The 22,712-nt window shown below is 42.3% G+C and overlaps 1 protein-coding gene and 1 pseudogene across 1 annotated transcript in view; both read right to left on the reverse strand.

Moving 5' to 3' along the window:
- Positions 1 to 22,712, reverse strand: part of LOC129399564 (uncharacterized) — a 742,397-nt pseudogene that overhangs the window by 609,283 nt on the left and 110,402 nt on the right.
- The window catches only part of MGAT4A (alpha-1,3-mannosyl-glycoprotein 4-beta-N-acetylglucosaminyltransferase A), a 118,861-nt gene that overhangs the window by 4,697 nt on the left and 91,452 nt on the right, over positions 1 to 22,712 (reverse strand). The window contains exons 6-14 of the mRNA XM_055119712.1: positions 20,034 to 20,080; positions 18,505 to 18,618; positions 14,798 to 14,873; positions 11,001 to 11,115; positions 9,921 to 10,051; positions 5,676 to 5,783; positions 5,378 to 5,571; positions 1,664 to 1,742; positions 748 to 814 (exon numbers count right to left, since the gene is read on the reverse strand). Of these exons, the coding sequence (XP_054975687.1) occupies positions 748 to 814; positions 1,664 to 1,742; positions 5,378 to 5,571; positions 5,676 to 5,783; positions 9,921 to 10,051; positions 11,001 to 11,115; positions 14,798 to 14,873; positions 18,505 to 18,618; positions 20,034 to 20,080 (931 nt within the window). The remainder of the gene's footprint in view (positions 1 to 747; positions 815 to 1,663; positions 1,743 to 5,377; positions 5,572 to 5,675; positions 5,784 to 9,920; positions 10,052 to 11,000; positions 11,116 to 14,797; positions 14,874 to 18,504; positions 18,619 to 20,033; positions 20,081 to 22,712) is intronic.

The raw sequence follows: 22,712 nt of genomic DNA on the forward strand, positions 1-22,712 counted from the left end.
TGATTCATCTGTCCACCCAAACAATGAGTGAATGAGATTCAGCCAGTGCTGAACTGCACTCGAAAGGTACATGAACCTATATTTTATACCTCCAATATCGATGTATTAATATCCCCCTTTGCCAATTGCTAAGAAAAGCATTAATTTGCTTGATGTGAAATAAACATGTAATAATTCACTGGCTCAGAGCAGAGGACAAGCAGACAGGTATACTGTATGCCAGAGGGCAAGCAACGGGTATACTGTATGCCATGGACAGGATTGGATGCCTCTCGTGGAACCCCAAGAACAATGGTGGCAAAACTGTTCAACTGACAAAGACATGTCCACATTCCAGATGCTCAGAGAGGCTCAGAGATGGGACCCCAGGGAGAGATGGCGCTCAGGGCGAAGATGGAGCCAGAAGCAGACTCCGGAAGGTGGCTGAGGTCACCCCACCCACAGACACTGAAGAATACAGCTTCGGACGGGTAAGTGCTGACACTTGGAGAGAGAAGGAGGAACCCAGTAAGTGGATCTTTGTTCTGAAATCCTAGTTGGGTCAGGATAACAAAAGTACTAGCCCTCAACTCATGTTACAGTGCAGTGTTCCTTCAGGTAAAAAAGCTCTAAAGAATAAGAACAAACGAAACTGGGAGCACACAGCCAAGTGTAACCCTAAGAAATGCCTCACATCTGAAAAGAAGCTGCAAGCGCTTTAGAAGCAGAGGAAAGTGAAGTGAAGGGCATCTTCCTGCAGGGCATTACCTATTCTGAAGTACCCATCTTCTAATCGCTGGTCTTTGGTTTCTTTGCGTACTTCCAGACCTTCACTCTAAAACAGAACAAAAACACTGAACATTCTAAATAATTTAACTTCTAGTTAAAAGCTAAGTTATAAATACATCTGAATAAATATAAAACTGGCATTGTGGAATAACTAAGAGAGATGAAATAAGAAACGTCCTCTCCATCCTGAAGCCTGACCTGAGGGTTCTCTGCTGTGGTGATCGCTTGATCAGTGCATACCAGGAAGCACGGTGGCCAGGGAAGGGTTTGTTTTCCAACAGACACTCCTGAGAGTCAGGGGACCCCTTCCTGACAGGCTATGGGGCGGGGGGCAAAGGGGGGGCGTCGTCCAGCAACTTAGTGCTGCTGTGGCTAGCAGGGCCAGAACCCAGGATGCTCGGGGGCCACCAGTGTTGAGGTTGGAACTACCTCTCTTTAATTCCATTCCACTGGCCTTACACCTAAATCATTTGGTGATACATTATTTTCTACTTAAGACATAAAGGAAAAGAACTGTGTTACTTGAAGGAAATCTAAACATGTGCCTAGAGATCAATTAATTTCACATAATAATCAAAAGGCCTTCTAACCACATGAGATTTGGGAGGATTTAAAATAAAACAAGATAAACACCAAAGAAAATTAATGACTCATTAATTTTCCTAGTACAAATTTCTAAGTCCTTTTCCAACAAGAAATATGAAGGTTGTGAATCAAGCAAATGGACCAATATACTAGGTGTACCACATTTCAAAAAAATATATATAGTAATTACTTACCACTGAGGTTCTGTTACAATCAGAGAAATTCCTTTGCCTTATAAATAAGAGTAGCCTTAAATGCAGTCTACTGGGATTCATGCTTAAGAGAAACCAAGGGAGGAAGACAGGCATACCTTTAGAGGCAGAACTTCCACAGTTGTATTTAGCAGAATATCTCTTGGATGTTCTTGGTTGCCACTATGGAATAAATAGCTGGAAATTCAGGGGAAAAAGAAAGGATCAGACTAAGCTTTACAAAAGATTCACAATGGCCTGCCTCAGATTAGGCTTTCTAAACAAACTGACTGAAAAATTACATTAGACCTCATAGTAACTGTGTATTATGTACTCAGAATAGTTACAGGAAATTTTCAAACTTGAAATATTAAGTTTAAAATACATATTAAGTTTAGAATATATCGGGTAGTATATTCCATAGCAAAAAAAGAGCTTACATAATAATGTATATAATGGGAAAAATGATGACAGTTTTATATCACTTTAAGTGCAATGTTTTATATTAATTAAAGAAATTGCTTAGTAGAAGTAAAATTGTAGCAGTTATGTCATATCAGTATATTAGAGAAAATTCTCACTAGACAGCCACCAGTGATGGCAAGTTTAAAGAATAGATTTTCCCAGGGGTTGGAGTGATAGCACAGCAGGTAGGGCGTTTGCCTTGTACTCGGTTGACCCGGGTTCGATTCCCAGAATCCCATATGGTCCCCTGAGCATTGTCAGGAGTAATTCCCCGTGCAGTGCAGACCCAGGAGTAGCCCCTGAGCATAGCCGGGTATTACCCAAAAAGAAAAAAAAAAAAGGAATAGACTTTCCCAATAAAAAGAGTTTTATTAGTAGCTGAATGAAATCAACAAATCACTCAGCCAATTCCAAATACTTGAATAGCTTCATTCATCAATACTAACACACACTGGACTAGCCGCTGACTTGAGATAATGTGGTGGATCTGAAACCCTCTCTGGGTACAAGTGGGTGCTCATGCTTGTATTCTGATAACTGCCTAGCAAACATGTATAAGCTGAGTGGGGATGGAGGGACGTGGAAAGTCAGGAAGGCACTCGAAACATATTTAAACCTGAACTCAAAACTTAAGTTTGATGCAGCTAAGTGGTTTATAGTTAGGAGTTAGATCTGGATCAGAATCCAGGGACTATACTGACTATAGTTACTTGAATGCTCACCTTTTGTAAGCTATGTTACCTTTCAGGGCCTAAATCTCCTCTAGATAGATTTCCTCCTGCCTCACATGACTGACCATGGAATTCATGGGACCTGACTAATTAATGCTTGAGCAACAATTACAGTAAGAGTATACAGTATAGCATAGTATGGGACTTATGGGCAAAAACTGCCTGTGACAAGGCCTTGAATTTCAAATGATTCATAGGACGAGGGACCCTAATAAGTAACCCCCCCTTATCCTCAGCACCCTGGGATAATGTACTATAAAGTATTTGTCTGGCGTCACAGGCAGAGGGCTGGGGGCCATTCCTGACTTGTGAGCAGGGGTCACTCACAGCCGTTCTTGGAGGACTATGCAGTGCTGGAGGTTGAGCTCAAGCCTTCTGCAGCAAAATATCACTGTAGAGAGAGTTGAGCTCTCTTGCCAACCCCAAAAGACTTCACGGGATATGAAAGTGGATGCCTGAAAAGCTGGTTCATATTAATAAGCCATTCCATGTCTCATCTATAGACACAGAAATAAGGGACAAGGGACTGCATGTCTTGGTGGGGGCGGGTGGGAGGCTCACTGATGTGCCCCCAAGGATTCCAGGGGCCACTCCAGGAATAAGCAACCAACTGGACCGGACAGTTCAATGCTTGGGCCCAGAGGTGCTGGAACCTCCAAGACTAGCTCATCAGGGCTCGGGGTGGGGTGGGGGTAGTGCTCAGAACCTGAACTCAGGGTTTTGGGCCCCACACAGTTTCCTGCCGCAAGGATAATTTCGGATTCAGAGTTGTTCACCATTGTGGTGACTCAGACAACAACTTGATATACCCCAGCAAGTTTATCATCAGAAATAAATGTAAGCAGAAGAGAACTCCTGTGATGAGAATTTGAAGACAATTAATGTCTATAAATCATTTATGACAGAGTGTAATGGGAAATACAAGGTAAAAAATTACAGAGCAATTACAGAGCAAGCATGATCTCAAAGTATAAACTGCATGGAACTATCAAGAAAAAAATGGTGCTACTGTATTCTTGGAATTATGAGTTTTTTTCCTGATTCTTCATACTTCAAAGTTTTAGTATAAAGAACACATAACATGTTGTATTTTTAACACTTGCAGTGCTCAGGGATTACTCCTGACTCTGTGCTCAGGGATCACTCCTGGTGGTGCTCAGGGGATAGGTGGTTCTGGAGACCTAGCTGGGGTCACAGGCAAAGCAAGTGTCTTCATCCCTGTACTATCTCCCTGACCCAATTATCCACTAATTATTAGTTTTTAAGCAGATTTCTGGAATTGTTTTTGATTACTAAAAATTAACCAAGTAACATAGTTTGGGAATATTTTTGTATAAAGGATAGACAAGAATTGTTGTTACCACTTCTATAATGATTCTTTTAATTTATAAAACCATAACCAAGTATATGTCATGTCACAACCACAGCAAAATCGTAACAAGACAAAGGACATATATTCATATAAGTGAAAAATATTACTCAGAAGTACTTTATGTTTGGGCTGGAGTAATATAGCTCAGTGGGTAGGGCGTTTGCCTTGCACGCGGCCGACCCGGGTTCGATTCCCAGCATCCCATATGGTCCCCTGAGCTCTGCCAGGGGTAATTCCTGAGTGTAGAGCCAGGAGTGACCTCTGTGCATCGCTGGGTGTGACCCAAAAAGCAAAAAAAAAAAAAAAAAGTACTTTATGTTAAGCCATAGTGATACGCTATAGCTTAGAACAATTTTACACTTAAAGTCATCAGTACAGAGTAATAAGAAAATGAGTACCTGTGCATTGCCTGTGGCCATTATTTATAAAAAAGGATGATAGCACTGGCAGGTGCAAAAATCCACATCACCCTCACAAGAAGGACACAAAATTTAGGGCTGGAGCAATGATAGTATATTGGCAGAGCCCTTGTTCAGCCCCTGTAACTCCAGATGGTCCCTGAGTCTGCCAGAAGTGACCCCTGCCAGCAGAGCCAAGAATAAGTCCTGAACACTACTAGGTGTGGCCCAAAGCCAAAACAAAAAACAACCTCAAAAACCAATTTAACAAGCCAGAAGCTGCAGAATACTAGCCAGAGAATAGGAGCAAGTCCACAGTGAAGAAAGGGATAAAGGAAGCGTGACTGCTAAGTGAAAAACAAGGAGAGGACGTCCTGTTGGGAAACGGAACAAAAATACTGAGCCACACGGAGGCTCCGAGGTCGCCCACAATGCACTAAAATTCAAGCGACATTTTCCAAACTACCGACTGGGAATTGTCCAACTTTGTCAAACTGATCACGTCAGCCAAGCTGCTGGGCTCTGTAACTACCTCTCAACTGAATCTTAAGGGATATGGCAGGATAACGGAATGCAAACTAATTTGAGATTTTAAAGGAGAATTCATGAAAATATTTAAAACTATACTAAACAGACATACGGAAGTACCCATAGAGCTTATTAAGGAAGTAAATGCTAATATTATATTTTAAAACACCTCATTTTATTCCTCAGTGATAAAAAAATGTAATTTATAGTTCAACATGTGGGTCTGTATGTCCACTTCACATGTGCTATAACAAAAACAACAGAAAGTAAAAGAAGAGCATACATTATGAGTAAGAGGTATATATTTTAAGATTAAAATCTACTTTAATAATCACTAACCTTTCTACGTTAACTGGTTTATCAAATTTAAACAAGATATAGTCGCCAGCTACTGGGGTAACAGCCCAGAAGAAGTCCTCTCCCATGTAAGTTTTCTCCAGAGTGTGCCCTTGGTAGACCTTCAGAGAAGTCGAGACCTCTGCAGGGGGGTTGACGTGGATTTTAAGAAGTAATGGTTTCATATAATCTTTATCCTAGAGAGAAGGCATATGAGCTATTAATCAACGTGCACCTTAGGAAGAGCAAAGATTATAAATCAGCTATTTTCCCATGAGAAATACAAAGTTAAATCACTCACTGTGAGTTTCTGAATTTTTCCTGTTAGTGAAGAATGCAGACCAACATGTTGGAAAAGGGAAGGTCTGAAGCGAATTCGAAGGTTTGATTTTTGTCTGTTACAGTGTTTCTAGATATAAAAAAAAAAATCACAGGTACATTTTAAAGTGAAACCTAATAAAGAGGTTTGCTCAGATACACAAATACTTTTTCCTTCTATGAAAGCATACAGGAGAATACGAGGCAATAGTTCAGCGATTCCAATATGGAAGCAAACACTGTTGAGGGTTCCAGAGACTCATCCATAGAAGCACAATTCTGTCTCAACTCACAGTATATATAAGGCCCAGAGTTCAGATTATAACATGTTCTCATGCCTGATCATAGTGTGACAGGTACAAAATACAGGATTCCAGAATGCTGGCAGGGTCCTCCCTCAAGGTGCCAGTTCAGTGCTCAAGAGAGCACTGCTTCCCTGTGGCTCAATGATTTGCTCTTTTCAGTGATTCTTACAGTTGGGTTGATTTGGGGGGTGGGCAGGGATGGGTCAGCACACAGGGCTGTATCCCAGGGCCCAGGTCACTCCCAGAGATGACTGTGTCCAGTGGTGCTCACTGTGAAGTGCTGGGATCAAAACCAGGGCCGTGAGCATGTAAGACACATGCTCTACAGGGGCTCTACTTGGGAGTTGGAAACAGAAATGTTTGTGAGACACAGCCACCTTTTCTCCTTCCTGGCCCAGGCCCCTGGCTATAGGTGGGGATGGGGTGGGAGAGCTGAGGGGCTGGGATCAATCCTCAGCCTCCAACAGCCAAGCTCACGCCCAAGGACCCACCTCTCTCTTAGGCCTCTTCTTGGCTTTTTTGTCTTAAACTTTAACTTAATTTTATTTTGATTTGTAGGTCATACCTGGCAGTATTCAGGGTTTATCTCTCAGGGACCATGCTATGTGCAAGGCAAACACCCTCCCCACTACACTGTCTTTCTAGCCCCCCTGTGGCTTTTCTAAGAGTTGGCCTTAACTATCCTTCATAAGTGCAATCAGAGAGCCAGGGCCAGAGCCAGAGGCAAACACTCTTTTCACTGTGATCCTCCACTCCTGGGAGCCAGGGGCAAACTCTATTCACTGTGACCCTCCACTCCTCCTGGGAGCAGAACAGGCTCCTGCTGACACAGTCTTTGGTTCCTGCTTCTCTGCTGTGACATTTCCACGCTGACAGTCATTTACAGAGTGTTAAAATGCCTTAAATTTTTTTTCTCAGGCAGGATTCATTAGCATTATAGCTAACATTAGTCTAGAGGTGAAATGGCTAATTTTAACTTGGTAAGTTCAACAGCCCATCTGGAAGAGTAGAGCAAAGCAAGGTCTGGGGAGGAGAGTGGCCGCCACTCCAGGGCTCTGGCAGTGCAGGGTCTATGGACTCCTGGAAGGTGCGAATAGCTCAAAGGGTTTTTTAGGCCACTGAGTCTGATGGCAACTTTCTGGACTTTCTAATAGAAACCACAGAACTGGGCAATGCAAACAGGGCCTAAGGGAGAGCCACGCTAGTGGGCAAGGGGGAGGGGCTCAGGGTGTAACAATTTCAGCATAATGAGGTTTTAACTTTTGCTAGGCAAGATTTTCACTTGGAAGTTAATTAAAAAATCTGACCTATTATTAAATAAAAATGCAAAAGGCCACTAAGTGCATGTGTGCTGTAAGAGTGTATAGTACTCTACAGGGGAGATAGTACAGTGGATGGGGTATTCGATTTGCAAGTGGCTGGCTGAGGGGGTCCATCCCAGGCACCATATATAATCTCCTGAGCTCCCCACATTCCTGTAAATTGGCTGACGTGGCTGATCTGGTTCAGGCCCTGGTACTCCACATGGTTCCTCTAGTTCCTCCAGGAGTGAGCCCTGAGCACAGCAGGCTCTGCTCTCCTGCCAAAACATTGTTTTCCTCTGTAAACCACAAAGAAAATACAACATAAAGGCTTACAAACGAATTGTTTATATGCAATTATTGCTGGAAAGTAAATACTCAGCTATTTCTCTCATGATTCTGTGGTTTTCTCTAAGGAAAGTCCGCCACACCCCAGTTTGTTTGTTTTCATTAAGAAAATGCAACCACAGATGCCACAAACCAGAAGGCAGTGTCCGGAAAAATAGGGAGGAGGATCCTACCCGGAGTACTGACTCATGACGTCAGGTTATTTGCTCATTTGTTCAGATGAACAGTAAGTTAACCCTACAATAACAAAGACACCTAATAAACACTGAACCCAAACTGATCTTTAGTTTATTCTTTGGGGGGATCCTGCAGTGCTCAGGGCTCACTTCTGGCTCTGCACTCAGGGATCACTCCTGGTGGGGCTCAGGGAACCACATGGGGTGCCGGGGTTGGACCTGGTTGGGCAGTGTTCAAGGCAAGTGCCCTTCCCACTCCAGCCCCTCTACCTTTATTCAAGATGGGTCTGAGATGGTGATGCAGCAGCAGAGACCAGCCTTTAGAGTGAGGCATCCCCCGTGAAAACAAGACAGGGTGCGACTGTGCAGCGGGCACATGCCCAGCAGGTGAGAGACCCCGAATTGGGTCCCAAGGAAACACACTCTCCCCTGCTGACACCACTGAGCATGGCCCTCGCGTCCAGAGCACTAGCAGGCCTGAGAACTGACCTCTCAGATCCTTACGCTGGGCAGATACCTGGGGCCATCCCAGGGCCCCACGCACTATAAAAAACTTAAACAAATAAAAACTAAATTGACTGTGGACATTCCTTTCTGTTCACGACTGTACCATGCAAGCTAAAAATGAGTTCTTCTCAGACAAACTGGGCAAGGAAAACCTATCTAATTACTTTAACAAGATTTTTATGGAAATAACGTAACATTTAAACAACAAAAGGAAAACTACTTACCTACCCCAGCATTTCAAAGTTGTATAGGAGATGATTTCTTGCATAAAACTGCCTCTGGCTATCTTTTTTTTTTAACAAGTCTCACAATGGAGATTTACTGATGCCCGCTCAAGCAAATTGATGAACAACGGGACGACAATGCTATAGTGCAGTGCTTTTTTTTTATTGGCCAGGAGTGAGGCCAGGTGAAGCCAGGCCTCACCCCTGGCGGTGGTGCTCAGGGAAACATATGTGATGCTGGGGAACAAACGTGGGTTTGGCCGCATGCAAGGTGAGTGCCTCAACCCTGTCCTACCTCAGGCTCCTGAAGGTACTTTCCTGACTCTCCACTGCTTTAGTATCAAGTACTGATTCGACTTTATCCCTTATTTCCAGATGTATTGGGTGGGGGGTGGTGTCTGATAATGCTCTCAGAATAATTGGGAAAGGGAAGTTTCGAGAGAGCACAGAGCAAAGCAACTGCCCAAGCCACACCCAAACAGACAGGGCCAACACCCACATCAATGATGAGCCTGAGCGTGCAGAGCCCAAGGCCACGGTCCACACGGCCAACCAATGAAGACTTTGCTGCAGTCCAAAGTATCCCTCTGAGGTCAGAGAGAGAGAGTGCAGGGGTGAGGCATGGGGCTGACCCTGACCAGACCCCAGCACTGCAGGGTCCCTGCAGCAACACTAGGTGAGGCCCACAGGCCTTGAGCACTGCAGGGCGAGGACCTGGAGGCCTGGGAAGATCTACAGGCCAGGCTGGCTAAGAACCTCCAGGAGACCTCCCCTAAAACACACACTTATGCACACACATGCATGCACACACACATATACACACAAATGAGCACATACACACACATGAACACAGGCACACACACATGTGCATGCACACATGCAAGTGCACACATATACCTCTGCCTCCCCACCCCCATGAAATAAAAACCCATGAAAGGTTTTTATTGTTTTCAGTAACCCCCATGAAATAAAACCCCATGGAAGGTTTTTATTGTTGTTTTCAGTGACCGCCAGGAGCCTGTCTGTCACCAAGGCCAGTGGGTTGAGGGCCACAGGGTGCAGTGCAACTCACACCTGCTGCCCCAGGCTACCCTGGGGCTGTACCAGGAGCTGCGTGCAGAGTACCAAGCGGGCAGGAAACAGACAGAGCTGGACACCGGCACAAAGACGCCTTAAGCCCAGAACTACCTCTCTGGGCCCAGACAGGGACTTTCACGTGTTTAAGAAAGAAGGTCAAGTGTAAAACAGTTTTTGCTTTTTCTAGATAACTACTTAATTTCTCATTTATAAAATCCCACTTTCTAAAAGTCAAATTTCATGAAATAAATGAAAGAAACTTCTTCCATCCTCCTAAGAAATTAACTTACTGAATCTTTTTCAGGGTTGCAGACTTTAACCCAGAGTATATGGTCCAAGAGCCAGTCAATAGGTTTCTCCTTATAGAACATAACGATGAACTCCACGATCAGAGTGAGGTCTGGTGCCCGGAACATTTTACCTGGAATGACAGTGCCGTTAGTGGCTGGAACAAAGACAGCATCAAACTAACAGCAATGACACCTACATGCAAAGGCAGGACAATCTGTGGCTTTCAACTACACATCATCATGAATAACTTTACCAGAAACAAACTTGCTTTAGACATTATCGAGTTGCCATTTATTAATGATCATATTAATAAAGTACTGAAATTACTTTAAGACAAAAGCTATCATAAGGCTATTGGCGAAAAGGATTAAAAAGTAAATCTTTTTTTCATGCAGTACTTAGATGCTTCTGATGAGAAAGGAACTTAGGTTAAAAAAAATTAAATCAATAAAAGCAAAACCCAGACTCCTAATTATCTCTTCAATGAAACCTGTATAAGTAACAAGTTTTGAAATAAATGATCAAAATGCTCTCTAAGCTATAAAAGTCATGATTTATAAAATCCCTCCAACTCTTAACTTCAAAAGTATTCTCTTTATTTGGATAATTTGGAAACTTTAGTGGAAAAAAATCTTTTAAAATGAGTACTCTAGTCAATGATAGTAACAAACAAATACAAATTACTCACTGAACAAGGTTACCATGTACTATGCCACGTATTAGAACAACTGGAATAGCATTTTTCTTAATTGCAATCTTACCAAAGCATGTATGTGGTGTGTTTGTGTGTGTGTGTGTGTGTACATAAATGGGAAACCTCAGCTACCAAAAGCAATTCGCAAGCTTCCTGGGGCCAAAGATAACTTTATGGACATAAGTAGTTCAGTAGAAATGTCTCATAGATCTAAAGTATATATAATCTTAGAAGTTTCTAGAACTTGTTTAGTTCCATCATTTCATACACTTTTACCTAAATCAAATCTCCTCAAAAACAATTTCCATAGATAACTTTTAGATAAAAAAAAAATTGTAAACTTAAGCAAGTCAGTTATTTCAAAAAGTATATAACACTGTCTCACCAATAAAGCCCAGCTGGGAGAACTCTAGAATCATCCAGTCCTCAGAAGAAAGTTGAAGTGCAAAATTTTTCATAATATTAAAGTAATTCTGTTTGACAATAATATCATCTTCAAGCTAAAAAATAATGAAGTCACATTAATAAATCAGAAAATAGAAATATTTAGATAAAACATAATTTATTATGACAATTTTTTTTTTTTTTTTTGCTTTTTGGGTCACACCTGGCGATGCTCAGGGGTTACTCCTGGCTCTGCACTCAGGAATTACTTCTGGCGGTGCTTGGGGGACCATATGGGATGCTGGGGGTCAAACCCGGGTCAGCTGTGTACAAGGCAAATGTCCTACCCGCTATGCTATCACTCCAGCCCCTATTATAACAAATTTAAAACATGCTTTACTTATTATTTGTAGATGAAGAAAAACAAGGCTGGAGCGATAGCACAGCAGGTAGGGCATTTGCCTTGCACGCGGCCGACCCGGGTTCAATTTTTCCGCTCCTCTCAGAAAGCCCAGCTAGCTACAGAGAGTATCTTGCCCGCATGACAGAGCCTGGCAAGCTACCCATGGCGTATTTGATATGCCCAAAACAGTAACAACAAGTCTCACAATGGAGACGTTACTAGTGCCTACTCGAGCAAACTGATGAACAATGGGATGACAGTGCTACAGTGGAAGTAAAACAATGTCAAAAATGATAAAAAAAAATGTTATTGCCAGTTTGGGTGGAGGGAGTGAGCAGGAGGAATGTTCTGGGGGGTGAGGATGGTTCACGGGGAGGGGGTTATGGAGTGGGGGTGCTGATTGAGAAGGTGACAGCATCACGAAAACTTTGACTGTCAACCCACAATCAGGTGGGATGAGGAGCAAAGGCAGGTTGGCCAGGGGGACAGAGAGAAAAGGGGGGGTGCGGGCCCTCGGTGGCAGTGCTGTGTAGCCATTTTGTCCATCAATACCATACACTGAAATACTATTATAAGTATGATCATTTTTTGTTCTTGGGCTTTGTCCTGGCTTTATTGGATCCTGTGGGACAAGCCATACTGACCACATGCACGGCAAGCTCCTTCCCTAGGTACTATCTCTCTGGCTCCATAATCCCATTCCCTAAACTGTATCACACTGTATCACTGTCATCCCATTGTTCATGGATTTACTCAAGCAGGCACCAGTAATGTCTCCATTCATCCCAGCCCTTAGATTTTAGCAGCCTCTCCTTACTCATATTTCCCAACGATAGGAGGCTCTTTCAGGGTCAGGGGAATGAGACCTGTTATTGTTACTGTATTTGGCATATTGAATACACCACAGGGAGCTTTCCAGGCTCTTCCATTCCCTAACCTACAATAATTATTTAAGAAATACAGTCTCTCATCCACTTGAGGCTTTCTGCATAACAGCACCCAAGATTGGGGCTGGAGAGAGAGCAGATGGCAGGGAGCTCGCCTCACACCTCCTGACCAGGTCCAGTCCCTGGCACCTCCTATGGCCTCCCACCCTGCCAGGAGTGATGAGTACAGGGTCAGCAGTAAACCCTGAGCACTGCCAGGTGTAGTCCTTCTGCCCCACCCAAAAGAATTTCCAAGATTGAGACCCCCAAATTCCAAACCTTTCAAGCGTCACTGATGTAGCAATGACAACAAAACACTGATGAACAACACAAAGAACTGAGAAGTCAAAAAGTGTCATTAAAAGAAAGTGAGGGTTGAGGCTGGAGTGACAGGATGGCAGATTAAGGTAGTTGCCTTACACTCAGCCCCTCCCCACCTCCTGGGGCTCAATCCCCGGCATCCCACTTGGTCCCCTGAACACTGCTGGTGAGGCCCCCAAACAAACAAAAAAACAAACCAGAAAAGAAAGTAAGGGCACAGGGAGAGTGATGATGCAGAGCATGTGTCTCACATATGTGACCCTGGAGTTCAGTCCCTGTGTGGTGCAGCCCTGGGGTAAACATTACCAGGAATGGGACCACAGCAAGAGTATGCTGGGTGGGGCGTGTGCCTTGCAAGCTGCTGACTAGGGCTCAATCCCCAACATCCCATATGATCTCGAGCACTCCTGAGCGTCACCTGGTGTGGCCCCAAAAACAAAAAGAACAAAAACAACCCAAACCCAAAAAATAATAATAAAAAAATACAACCACTTGTTTCTTTCTTTTTTTTAAAGTGCCAGAGATAAAATCTGGGACCTCAGCCATGTAAGGCAGTGCTCAGCCGCCAACCTACCCCCTGACATTCTGGAAAATTAAAAAAACAAATTCATGTGTCTTAATAAAATATTTTTAAAAACATGAGCTTAATACAATGGAAGATGCACATAGGCAACTTACTAATCAACTCCTTACCACAGGAGATAATAGTCCTCTACACAGATTACCCCGTTCCCTCACTTTTTGATCCTTGAGTAGCACCCAATACAATCTCACACTATTTTTAAAAAATATTTTCAAAGAAAAGGACTTTTTATAGCCCTTTTGATGTCTTTTTTTTAAATTTGGTATACGTACGTAGAAAAGGAAACCAAATCAAAAGTCAAAGAAAAAACAAGGAACTTTGTATCTCTTCCTTCACACTGCTTTTGGGGATGGTCAGGGTTAAATCATCTAAGACAGGTCCATGAAGTGGTGGTGCCATCAATGGAGTGAGCTGGATGCCCAGAGTGGCCCTGACTGGGCCATCTGAGACTCTACCCAGTGTGGGGCAGGACACGTGCCGGCACATGCAGCCCCTGAATGTGTCTTTGAGACACTCCCACCTCACACGATCTTAGATGAGGACTCGGGAACAGACAGTCTGCTCTCCGGAGGCATGAGGTTTCAGCAAATGTGGCAATTTCATGAAATATATTAGATTCATCCTTGGAACACCTAAGAAGTTGGGAAGTCTCAATGACCAACAAAAACTGCCATATGTGAATAACAGAACCTCAAGAGAAGTGACTATTGATTATCTGAAGCAGTAGTCACTAGCATAGAAAGATGTCTAGAGTAAGTAGCAGCAAAACATGCCATGTGCATAGCATGTTTGCATGACCCAGCATTTGTAAAAGAAGACCATGAAATGAACTATTATGTCACTGTCACTGTCATCCTGCAAGAAAAAAGTATTCTTAGCATAAGATACCAAAAATTGTGAAAAAAAAATCCTTGAAAATGCTTAAATCTTAGTTCTCCTATAAGTGTGAGTAATTGGAAAGGGGGCTGGAGCGATAGCACAGCGGGTAGGGTATTTGCCTTGCAAGCAGCCGACCCAGGTTCGATTTGTCGCCCCTCTTGGAGAGCCTGGCAAGCTACCGAGAGTATGCTGCCTGCACGGCAGAGTCTGACAAGCTACCCATAGTGTATGTGATATGCCAAAAACAGTAACAAGTCTAACAATGGAGACGTTACTAGTGTGTGCTCAAGCAAATCAATGAACAACGGGACAACAATGATAGTGTGATAGTGTGAATTGGAAAGGAGGATTGGAGAGGGACGAGCAATGGAGCAGCAGGGCAGGTGACACATTCTCAGGACTAGGGGGGCTGCGTTCAGAGACTCATCTTTCCTTTTGGTTTGTTTCTGGTCTACACCAGAAACAAATGCGATGCTCAAGGTTTCTTCCTGGCTCTGTACTCAGGGATCACTCCTGGTGGGCTTGGGGACCCTAACAGGGTGCTGGATCGGCTGTGAGCAAGGCAAATGCCCTACCCACTATACTACCTCTCTGGCCCCCAGAGCTTCCTATCTTAACAAAAACTCAGCCTGTACATCACCTTTTCCTTAAAAGCTGAGGAACATTCAAGGAAAAATTGTACTTACCTGAATGTAATATACACCCTTTTCCTGAGCATACATCATTAGAAAACAATAATCTAGGTTTTGCTTTGTCCTCCATCTGAAATGAAAATTTGCAATAAGAAGCCATGAATGAGAACCAAATTATAAAAAGACTAGATGCACGATATTTTGTAATACACATGCTGTATTCTATAACACATTCCTATGTTGTAGACCCTGGAACATACATGATCTGTCCTCTTAAAAGATAATGAAATTCACTTTCTAATGTCTCTATCAAAATTTATTTCACAAAAGCATTTGACAAGATCCAACGTCCTTTCATGATGAAAACCCTAACCAAAATGGTTTGGAAGAACTTTCCTCAAGATAGTCGAAGCCATCTACCACAAGCCTACGGCAAGCATTATCTTCAACAGGGAAAAACTAAGGGCCTTTCCTCTAAGATCAGGCACAAGACAAGGATGCCCACTCTCACCACTTCTCTACAATATAGTACTGGAAGTACTCGTGATAGCTATTAGACAAGAAAGAGAGATTAAGGGCATCCAGCTAGGAAAGGAAGAAATGAAACTCTCACTATTCGCAGACGATATGATACTATATCTAGAGAAGCCTAAAGCCTCTACTAAGAAATTCTTAGAAACAATAGACTTATACAGTAAAGTTGCAGGCTACAAAATCAATACCCAAAAATCCATGCTTTCCTATACACAAACAATGAGGCAGAGGAAAGGGACATGAAAAAAGCAATCCCATTCACAATCGTGCTCCAGAAAATCAAGTACCTCAGAATCAGCTTAACCAAGGAAGTAAAAGACCTCTACAAAGAAAACTATAAAACGCGACTCCATGAAATCAAAGAGGACATGAGGAAATGGAAACATATACCCTGCTCGTGGATAGGGAGAATCAATGTTGTCAAAATGGCAATACTCCCCAAAGCATTATACAGATTCAACGCGATCCTTATAAGGATACCCATGACATTCTTCAAAGAAACAGATCAAGCAATCCTAAAATTCATATGGAACAACAAACACCCACGGATAGCTAAAACAATTCTTGGGAAAAAGACGATGGGAGGCATCACCCTCCCCAACCTCAAACTTTATTACAAAGCAGTAACAATTAAAACAGCATGGTACTGGAACAAAGGCAAGCCGCAGACCAATGGAACAGGGTGGAATATCCCTACACACAACCCCAAATGTATGAGCATCTAATCTTTGATAAGGGAGCAAGAGATGTGAAGTGGAGCAAGGAAAGCCTCTTTAACAAATGGTGCTGGCACAACTGGACAACCACATGCAAAAGAATGGGCTTAGACCTCGACCTGACACCATGAACAAAAGTCAGATCAAAATGGATTAAAGACCTCAACATCAGACCACAAACCATAAGGTACATTGAAGACAAGGTCGGCAAAACCCTCCACGATAATGAAGATAAAGGTATCTTCAAAGATGACACGGAACTAAGCAATCTAGTAGAAACAGAGATCAACAAATGGGACTACATTAAACTAAAAAGCTTCTGCACCGCAAAAGATACAGTGACCAGAATACAAAGACTATCTACAGAATGGGAAAGGATATTTACACAATACCCATCAGATAAGGGGTTGATATCAATGGTATATAAAGCACTGGTTGAACTCTACAAGAAGAAAACATCCAACCCCATCAGAAAATGGGGCGAAGAAATGAACAGAAACTTTCCCAAGGAAGAGATATGAATGGCCAAAAGGCACATGAAAAAGTGCTCTACATCACTAACCATCAGGGAGATGCAGATCAAAACAACCATGAGATACCACCTCACACCACAGAGACTAGCACACATCCAAAAGAACAAAAGCAACCGCTGTTGGAGAGGATGTGGGGAGAAAGGGACCCTTCTACACTGCTGGTGGGAATGCCGACTGGTTCAGCCCTTTTGGAAAACATTATGGACGATTCTCAAAAAATTAGAAATTGAGCTCCCATTTGACCCAGCAATACCACTGCTGGGAATATATCCCAGAGAAGCAAAAAAGTATAGTCGAAATGACATCTGCACTTATATGTTCATCGCAGCACTGTTTACAATAGCCAGAATCTGGAAAAAACCCGAATGCCCTAGAACAGATGACTGGTTGAAGAAACTTTGGTACATCTATACAATGGAATACTATGCAGCTGTTAGAAAAAAGGAGGTCATGAATTTTGCATATAAGTGGATCAAAATGGAAATTATTATGGTAAGTGAAATGAGTCAGAAAGAGAGAGACAGACATAGAAAGATTGCACTCATCTGTGGAATATAGAATAACAGAATACGAGACTAACATCCAAGAATAGAAGAATAGTAGAAATAAATACCAGGAGGTTGACTCCGTGGTTTGGAGGCTGGCCTCACATCTGGGGAGAGGACAACTCAGAGAAGGGACCACCAAGTATAATGCGGTCGGAGGCCATGCGGAGGAAGGGTGATGCGGGCTGAATGTAGACTAGAGACTGAACACAGTGGCCACTCAATACCTCTATTACGAACCACAACACCTAATTAGAGAGAGAGAACAAAGGGGAATACCCTGCCACAGTGGCAGGGTGGGGTGGAGGGAGATGGGATTGGTGAGGGTTGGAGGGATGCTGGGTTTACCGGTGGTGGAGAATGGGCACTGGTGAAGGGATGGGTTCTCGAACTTTGTATGAGGGAAACATGAGCACAAAAATGTATAAATCTGTAACTGTACCCTCACGGTGATTCTAATTAAAAATAAATAAATTAAAAAAAATATCTTTCACAAAACATGAAATCTTAAGAGGTCCTGAGAAAAAGCCAAAAACAAACAAAATACAAAAAAAAATACAAAACATCTTTTCTCAAAAATACTATTCTCTCTTTATGCTTATGGAGATTCCAAAGTTGATTTCCATATATCTTACTTTGTTTTTAGCAACAACCCAATGGAAGTTTTCTCTATAATTTTAAAATCTTAGCAAATAATCAAATTAATTACATTGTGGTAATTAACAGAACTGTATTAACTGAAGAACTCTATTAATGTTTTGTCATCACTTTTATTGAATCAGTAGCATATAAATAGGAAGTTTCCATCTGGACTAACTTTTGAGTTACACGGAAAAAATATACTATTCTCCCCCTCTCTCTCTCTCTTTTTTTTTCTTTGGTCAACACCAGGCGATAATCAAGGGCTACTCCCAGCCCAAAGCTTGGGGTCACTCCTGTAGTGCTCAGGGGACAAACCCAGGGCTCCAGCCTACAAAGAATGTACCCAGCCATCTCCCTGGCCCCACCAATTATACTTTTTTTGGGGGGCGTGGTAGGCTGGGGGCCACACCTGGCTGTGCTCAGGGCTTTCTCCTGCCTCTGCACTCAGAGATCACTCCTGGTGGGCTCTGGGGAGCACGTGCAGTGCCAAGAATTGAGCGTGGTTGGCTAAGTGCCAGGCGGGTGCCTTCCCCCTGGCTATTTCTCCACCCCCTTGAAAACATGCTTTAGAAAGGTAACATCATAGAAAGCACAGTTATAAAAATCAAGTGGGTCAAATTCGACCTCTAATTAGAAATTCCATCAGAGTTTCCAACAAAGAAAAATTCAAGAGCTCTCCAACTGAGTTCAAAACTACAGTTCATTAATCTTTGATTTTTTAAAAAAAGGAACCACATTTAACAATTTCTGTAACATTTCAAGGTGGGGAACTTTCGACAACATGGACTTACCGAACTCTCTCTTTGGAGTCTCCAAATGTTTCCTTTAAGTTTGTCAGGTCGGGGTAATAGCTTTCAGGAGGTGACACTACTTCCAACAAACCAGAATTAATTTCTTTAGAAAATCTATCATGAGAAAAGTTAGCTGTTATGGTCACATCACTGATTTTACTTAACAGGAAATATTGTGAAATACTGTTTTAATAGCTAATGTCTTAAAAGTAAATAAATAATGCTTTAAGCACAGCGTGAAAACCATTACCAGGAATTTCTGCCGCAGCACAGAAACCCTAGGCTAACGCTTCTAAAGTTCTCAGAAATTGTCTCAATGAAACTTGAGCCATGGAGGAAGACTCTAACAAACACAGTTTAGTCCTGAGCTCTGCTTATTTTCAAGATTGGGTTTTAGCATTTTGATAGACAAGGCAGAGCCACATTGTTTTACATATAGAACTGTCAAATAACTGTTACTTCTCTCTTCAAGTAGGGATGATATGTTGGGGTTACAAAACCACAGAATTCAATGCTAAGATTCATAAAGACCCGTTTGTATGCTATCACTCCCAAGGCTACTAAAGCAGTCTGAGAAAAACCAGTGACACCTGCACCTTCTTTAGCTTCTGTTTCTTATCAAGCTAAGTGCTTTGCTCATAGCAAATTGTTATGAAATCTTTGCAGAATAGAACAGTTTTAGACATGGTTTAGCATTCAATTTTGAAACACATGACCGAAATAGAAAGTTAGCTTATTAAACAGAGGGTGAGAGCTTTAAGAAGTTTCATATAATTTCTATCTTCAAGATTGAAGACTTTAAAGAGTGCTACTCACATAATACATTCAAACTCTTTCTATAATAAGTTACTTTTTATTTATGTGCGTATTTATATATGCACTCATTTATATATGCACCTATTAAGACCAATGACAAGTCATTCAGTGAAATTCCCATTATAAAATATATGTGCAAATTATAAACTACAGCTTATGGTTTAAACAAGCAAAAACTACAGTCTGAAGGTACCCTGATATAATTCCAGTCTACAATTATAGACTATATATATATATATACAGACTATAGTTTACTTATGAGTTATAAAATAAAGTAGAAAATGTTTCTTTTAGTAAAATGCCAAGTGAGACAGTAAATGAAAAGTAACTCATGTCCAATATGAATAACTTACTCTTTGGTACATATATACAATGGAGTACCACTCAGCTGTAAAAAAAAATGAAAACAAAGCAATTGTGGGCTGTGAGGATGGTGCTGAGTGAAGTTAGTTAAGAGAGGGACAAACACCATCACAGAATGATTGCTCTCATCTGTAGGATATAAAGTAACCGAGTAAAGACACAAAGAGACTGAGAACTGGTCTTTAATGGGAAACTGGTTTTTAGCCAGAGCCAGTGGGGCAGGTGGCGGGGAGCCGACACTGGTGGAGGCTGTGGGATTGGAACATTTTTGCCATTATCAATATGCCTAAAATACGCCTAAAATCATGGCGCCTAAAATAAAAATTCAAAAAATAAATGAAAGAACTTACTCTCTTTCCAAGATGGCTACAACATGGTTCACATAATCAATATCTGTCTGGGAAAGAAAGAAAATCATGTTTTTGCATTTCTCATTAAACTTTCAATAATAATCTTAAATATTAGATGATTAAAACGCTACTTTTTCAGACACTTATGGGTTGCACTTATTGCACTACTACATATCACTGAATTATATTTGTTTGTTTGTTTGTTTCTTTACAAAGCTGTTCATGATTGCATTTCAGTCATACAATGTTTCAACACTCATTCCCCCACCCCACTCCCGCCTGCCTCTATGGCAAGCACCTCTCCTCTCTCTATCTTTTCTCTCTCATTTTAGGCATTATGGTTTGCAATAAAGTACATATCACTGAGTATTTACAAATGCAATAACAGACCAGCAAATTTTTATTACTTCTCATTCAAAAGAAAAACTGCTCACAGGAAATATTTCTATTTTGGAGGCATCCAAATAATAAGTGCTGGATAAACAAATGCAACATGAGATGGGAAATCAGTTTTAACTGGGAATCATCAAGCTGAGGTTTCATAGCTAATGCTCTGTCTGCATAACCTAAAGTACCACTTTGATACTTGGCTTCCAAATCTATTATTATTATTCTTTAAATGGCTACTACAATCAAGGTAGAGCAGACTCTGCCAAACAAAACTCCACATTAAAAAAATGCAAATTTTGGGGACTCTGGTTTTTTCCATATTAGTTACTAAAATACTAAAATACAGACATCCAAAACCGTGCGGCTGCTAGTGCAGCCTCTCGACCTCATATCTCTTCATTCTCAGCAAGGGAAAACAAATTATCAAATGCTTTCTTTTCAGCAGGTCGACTTTAGGGGGGAGAAACTCCAAATCAATAATAGTCAGTTTTTGTTGAAATATTGAATGTAATCAAAGTAAAGTGAAAGTGAAATTTACCAGTTTCACATTCGGGGTGGAGGACTGGGGAGGTGGGGGGAGAGGAGGAGGTATACTGTGATTTTTGGTGGTGAAATATGTGCACTGGTGAAGGGATGGGTGTTCGAGCATTGTATAACTGAGACTTAAACCTGAAAGCTTTGTAACTTTCCACATAGTGATTCAATAAAAGAATAAATTAATAAAAAAAAAGAAAAAATGCAAATTTTTTCTCCACCGAATTTTTCCATGAATAAAAAAATCAGGCAAAGTTCTCACCCTCTCTCAGCCTGTATGCAGGAGATACAGATGCAGCCAGGTTGAAGGTATGTGAGCAGGGCGGGGTGTGGGGGAGCAGGATGCATGGGGCAGCAGGCACATGCCAAGTGTCCTGACTGCAGAGGGACCTGGAGTGACAGGCTGCCCCTAGATCAGATTGGAGAGAGGGTGGCTGGGGGCACGAAGTTCAGGACCACAACAAAACAAAGCATGGAACCAAACGATGAACCCTAGCACGCCTGTCCCCGCCCCATCCACCAGTGAGCAGCCTGACGTCCATTTGCTGCACCCTGACATCCATTCGCTGCAGGACTGAAGGATGAAAGTGACTCCAAGGATGAAGGGCAGCTGGTGACACTGTGGATAAGTCCCTTCTGTCATCACCCTGCCACCCCAGACTCAGAAACAAAGGAAAACCCCAGCTGGCAGCAGAGCCCAGGAGGGCAGGCAGGGAACACAGAGGAGGGGCTGCTGTTCCCTGCCAGGGGAGCATCTGCCTGACACAGGCACCCGAGAAAACAGCTGCCACCCTCCACACCACCCCACGTTGCCCAGGGCAGTCCTGGGGCCATGACCTTGGGAGTCCCTGGTGCCACACGTGTGTGATGTAAGATGCTGCACCCATACAGCTGCATGGCAAGTGGGTCCCACAACCTCGGGTGCCATGCCACAAAGCAGAGCCACCCTGGCAGACGGACGAGAGCGGGGAGGAAGGAAAGACAGAGCTCTTTTTTCTTTTGAGCTTTAGGCATTTGATATTTCAAGCCAACCCACCACAGTGTTAACTTCCCCCCCACCAGTGTTTCCATATTTTCTCCTCAGCCCCACTCCCATCCCCATTAGTCAACTTGATAGGCACCATATGAAGTCCCAGTGGTTACAGCTTTGATCTCATGTTTTCAGTGTTGTTGAGTATGTGTTTTGGGTATACGGCTATACCCGTCAGCCTAGCACACCAAATGAGATGGGACAGTGGCATAGATGCCAACTCAACTCAACAAAACAAAAATAATCACACAGAGGCTCAAAAGGGAACAAACAGCTAATTCTGGAGACAAAGACTTAACCCTGTGGGGAGATACAATTCTCACAAATTTTATTTCACTGAAGTATTACTGATAATTCCATTAGCCATATAATTGTAAAAAGCAACAGAAAATAAATTATTGCATGCCTGTTAAGAAGCAGGCCTGGGGATGCGACATCATTGGGAAGGCCGAGTAGAGAGAGGCTTCTAAGATCTCAGGGATAGGACGAATAGAGAGGTTACTGAGACTGCTCAAGAAATTCAATGATCAACGGAATTTCGTGATCGTAATGATCTACTAGAATATATACTATTAACAATTTCTGGTTCTGACCCATTTAGGCCATATGTAACAAAGACCATTAATGATATATGATCACATAAGAGATTTTATAAACACACTATTTTATGCAAATTGAGAACACATAATCACTGGAATGCGAACCAGAAAAATTTAGTTTACACT

The sequence above is a fragment of the Sorex araneus genome, chromosome X (genome assembly GCF_027595985.1).
Source record: "Sorex araneus isolate mSorAra2 chromosome X, mSorAra2.pri, whole genome shotgun sequence".
Classification (NCBI taxonomy): Eukaryota; Metazoa; Chordata; class Mammalia; order Eulipotyphla; family Soricidae; genus Sorex; species Sorex araneus.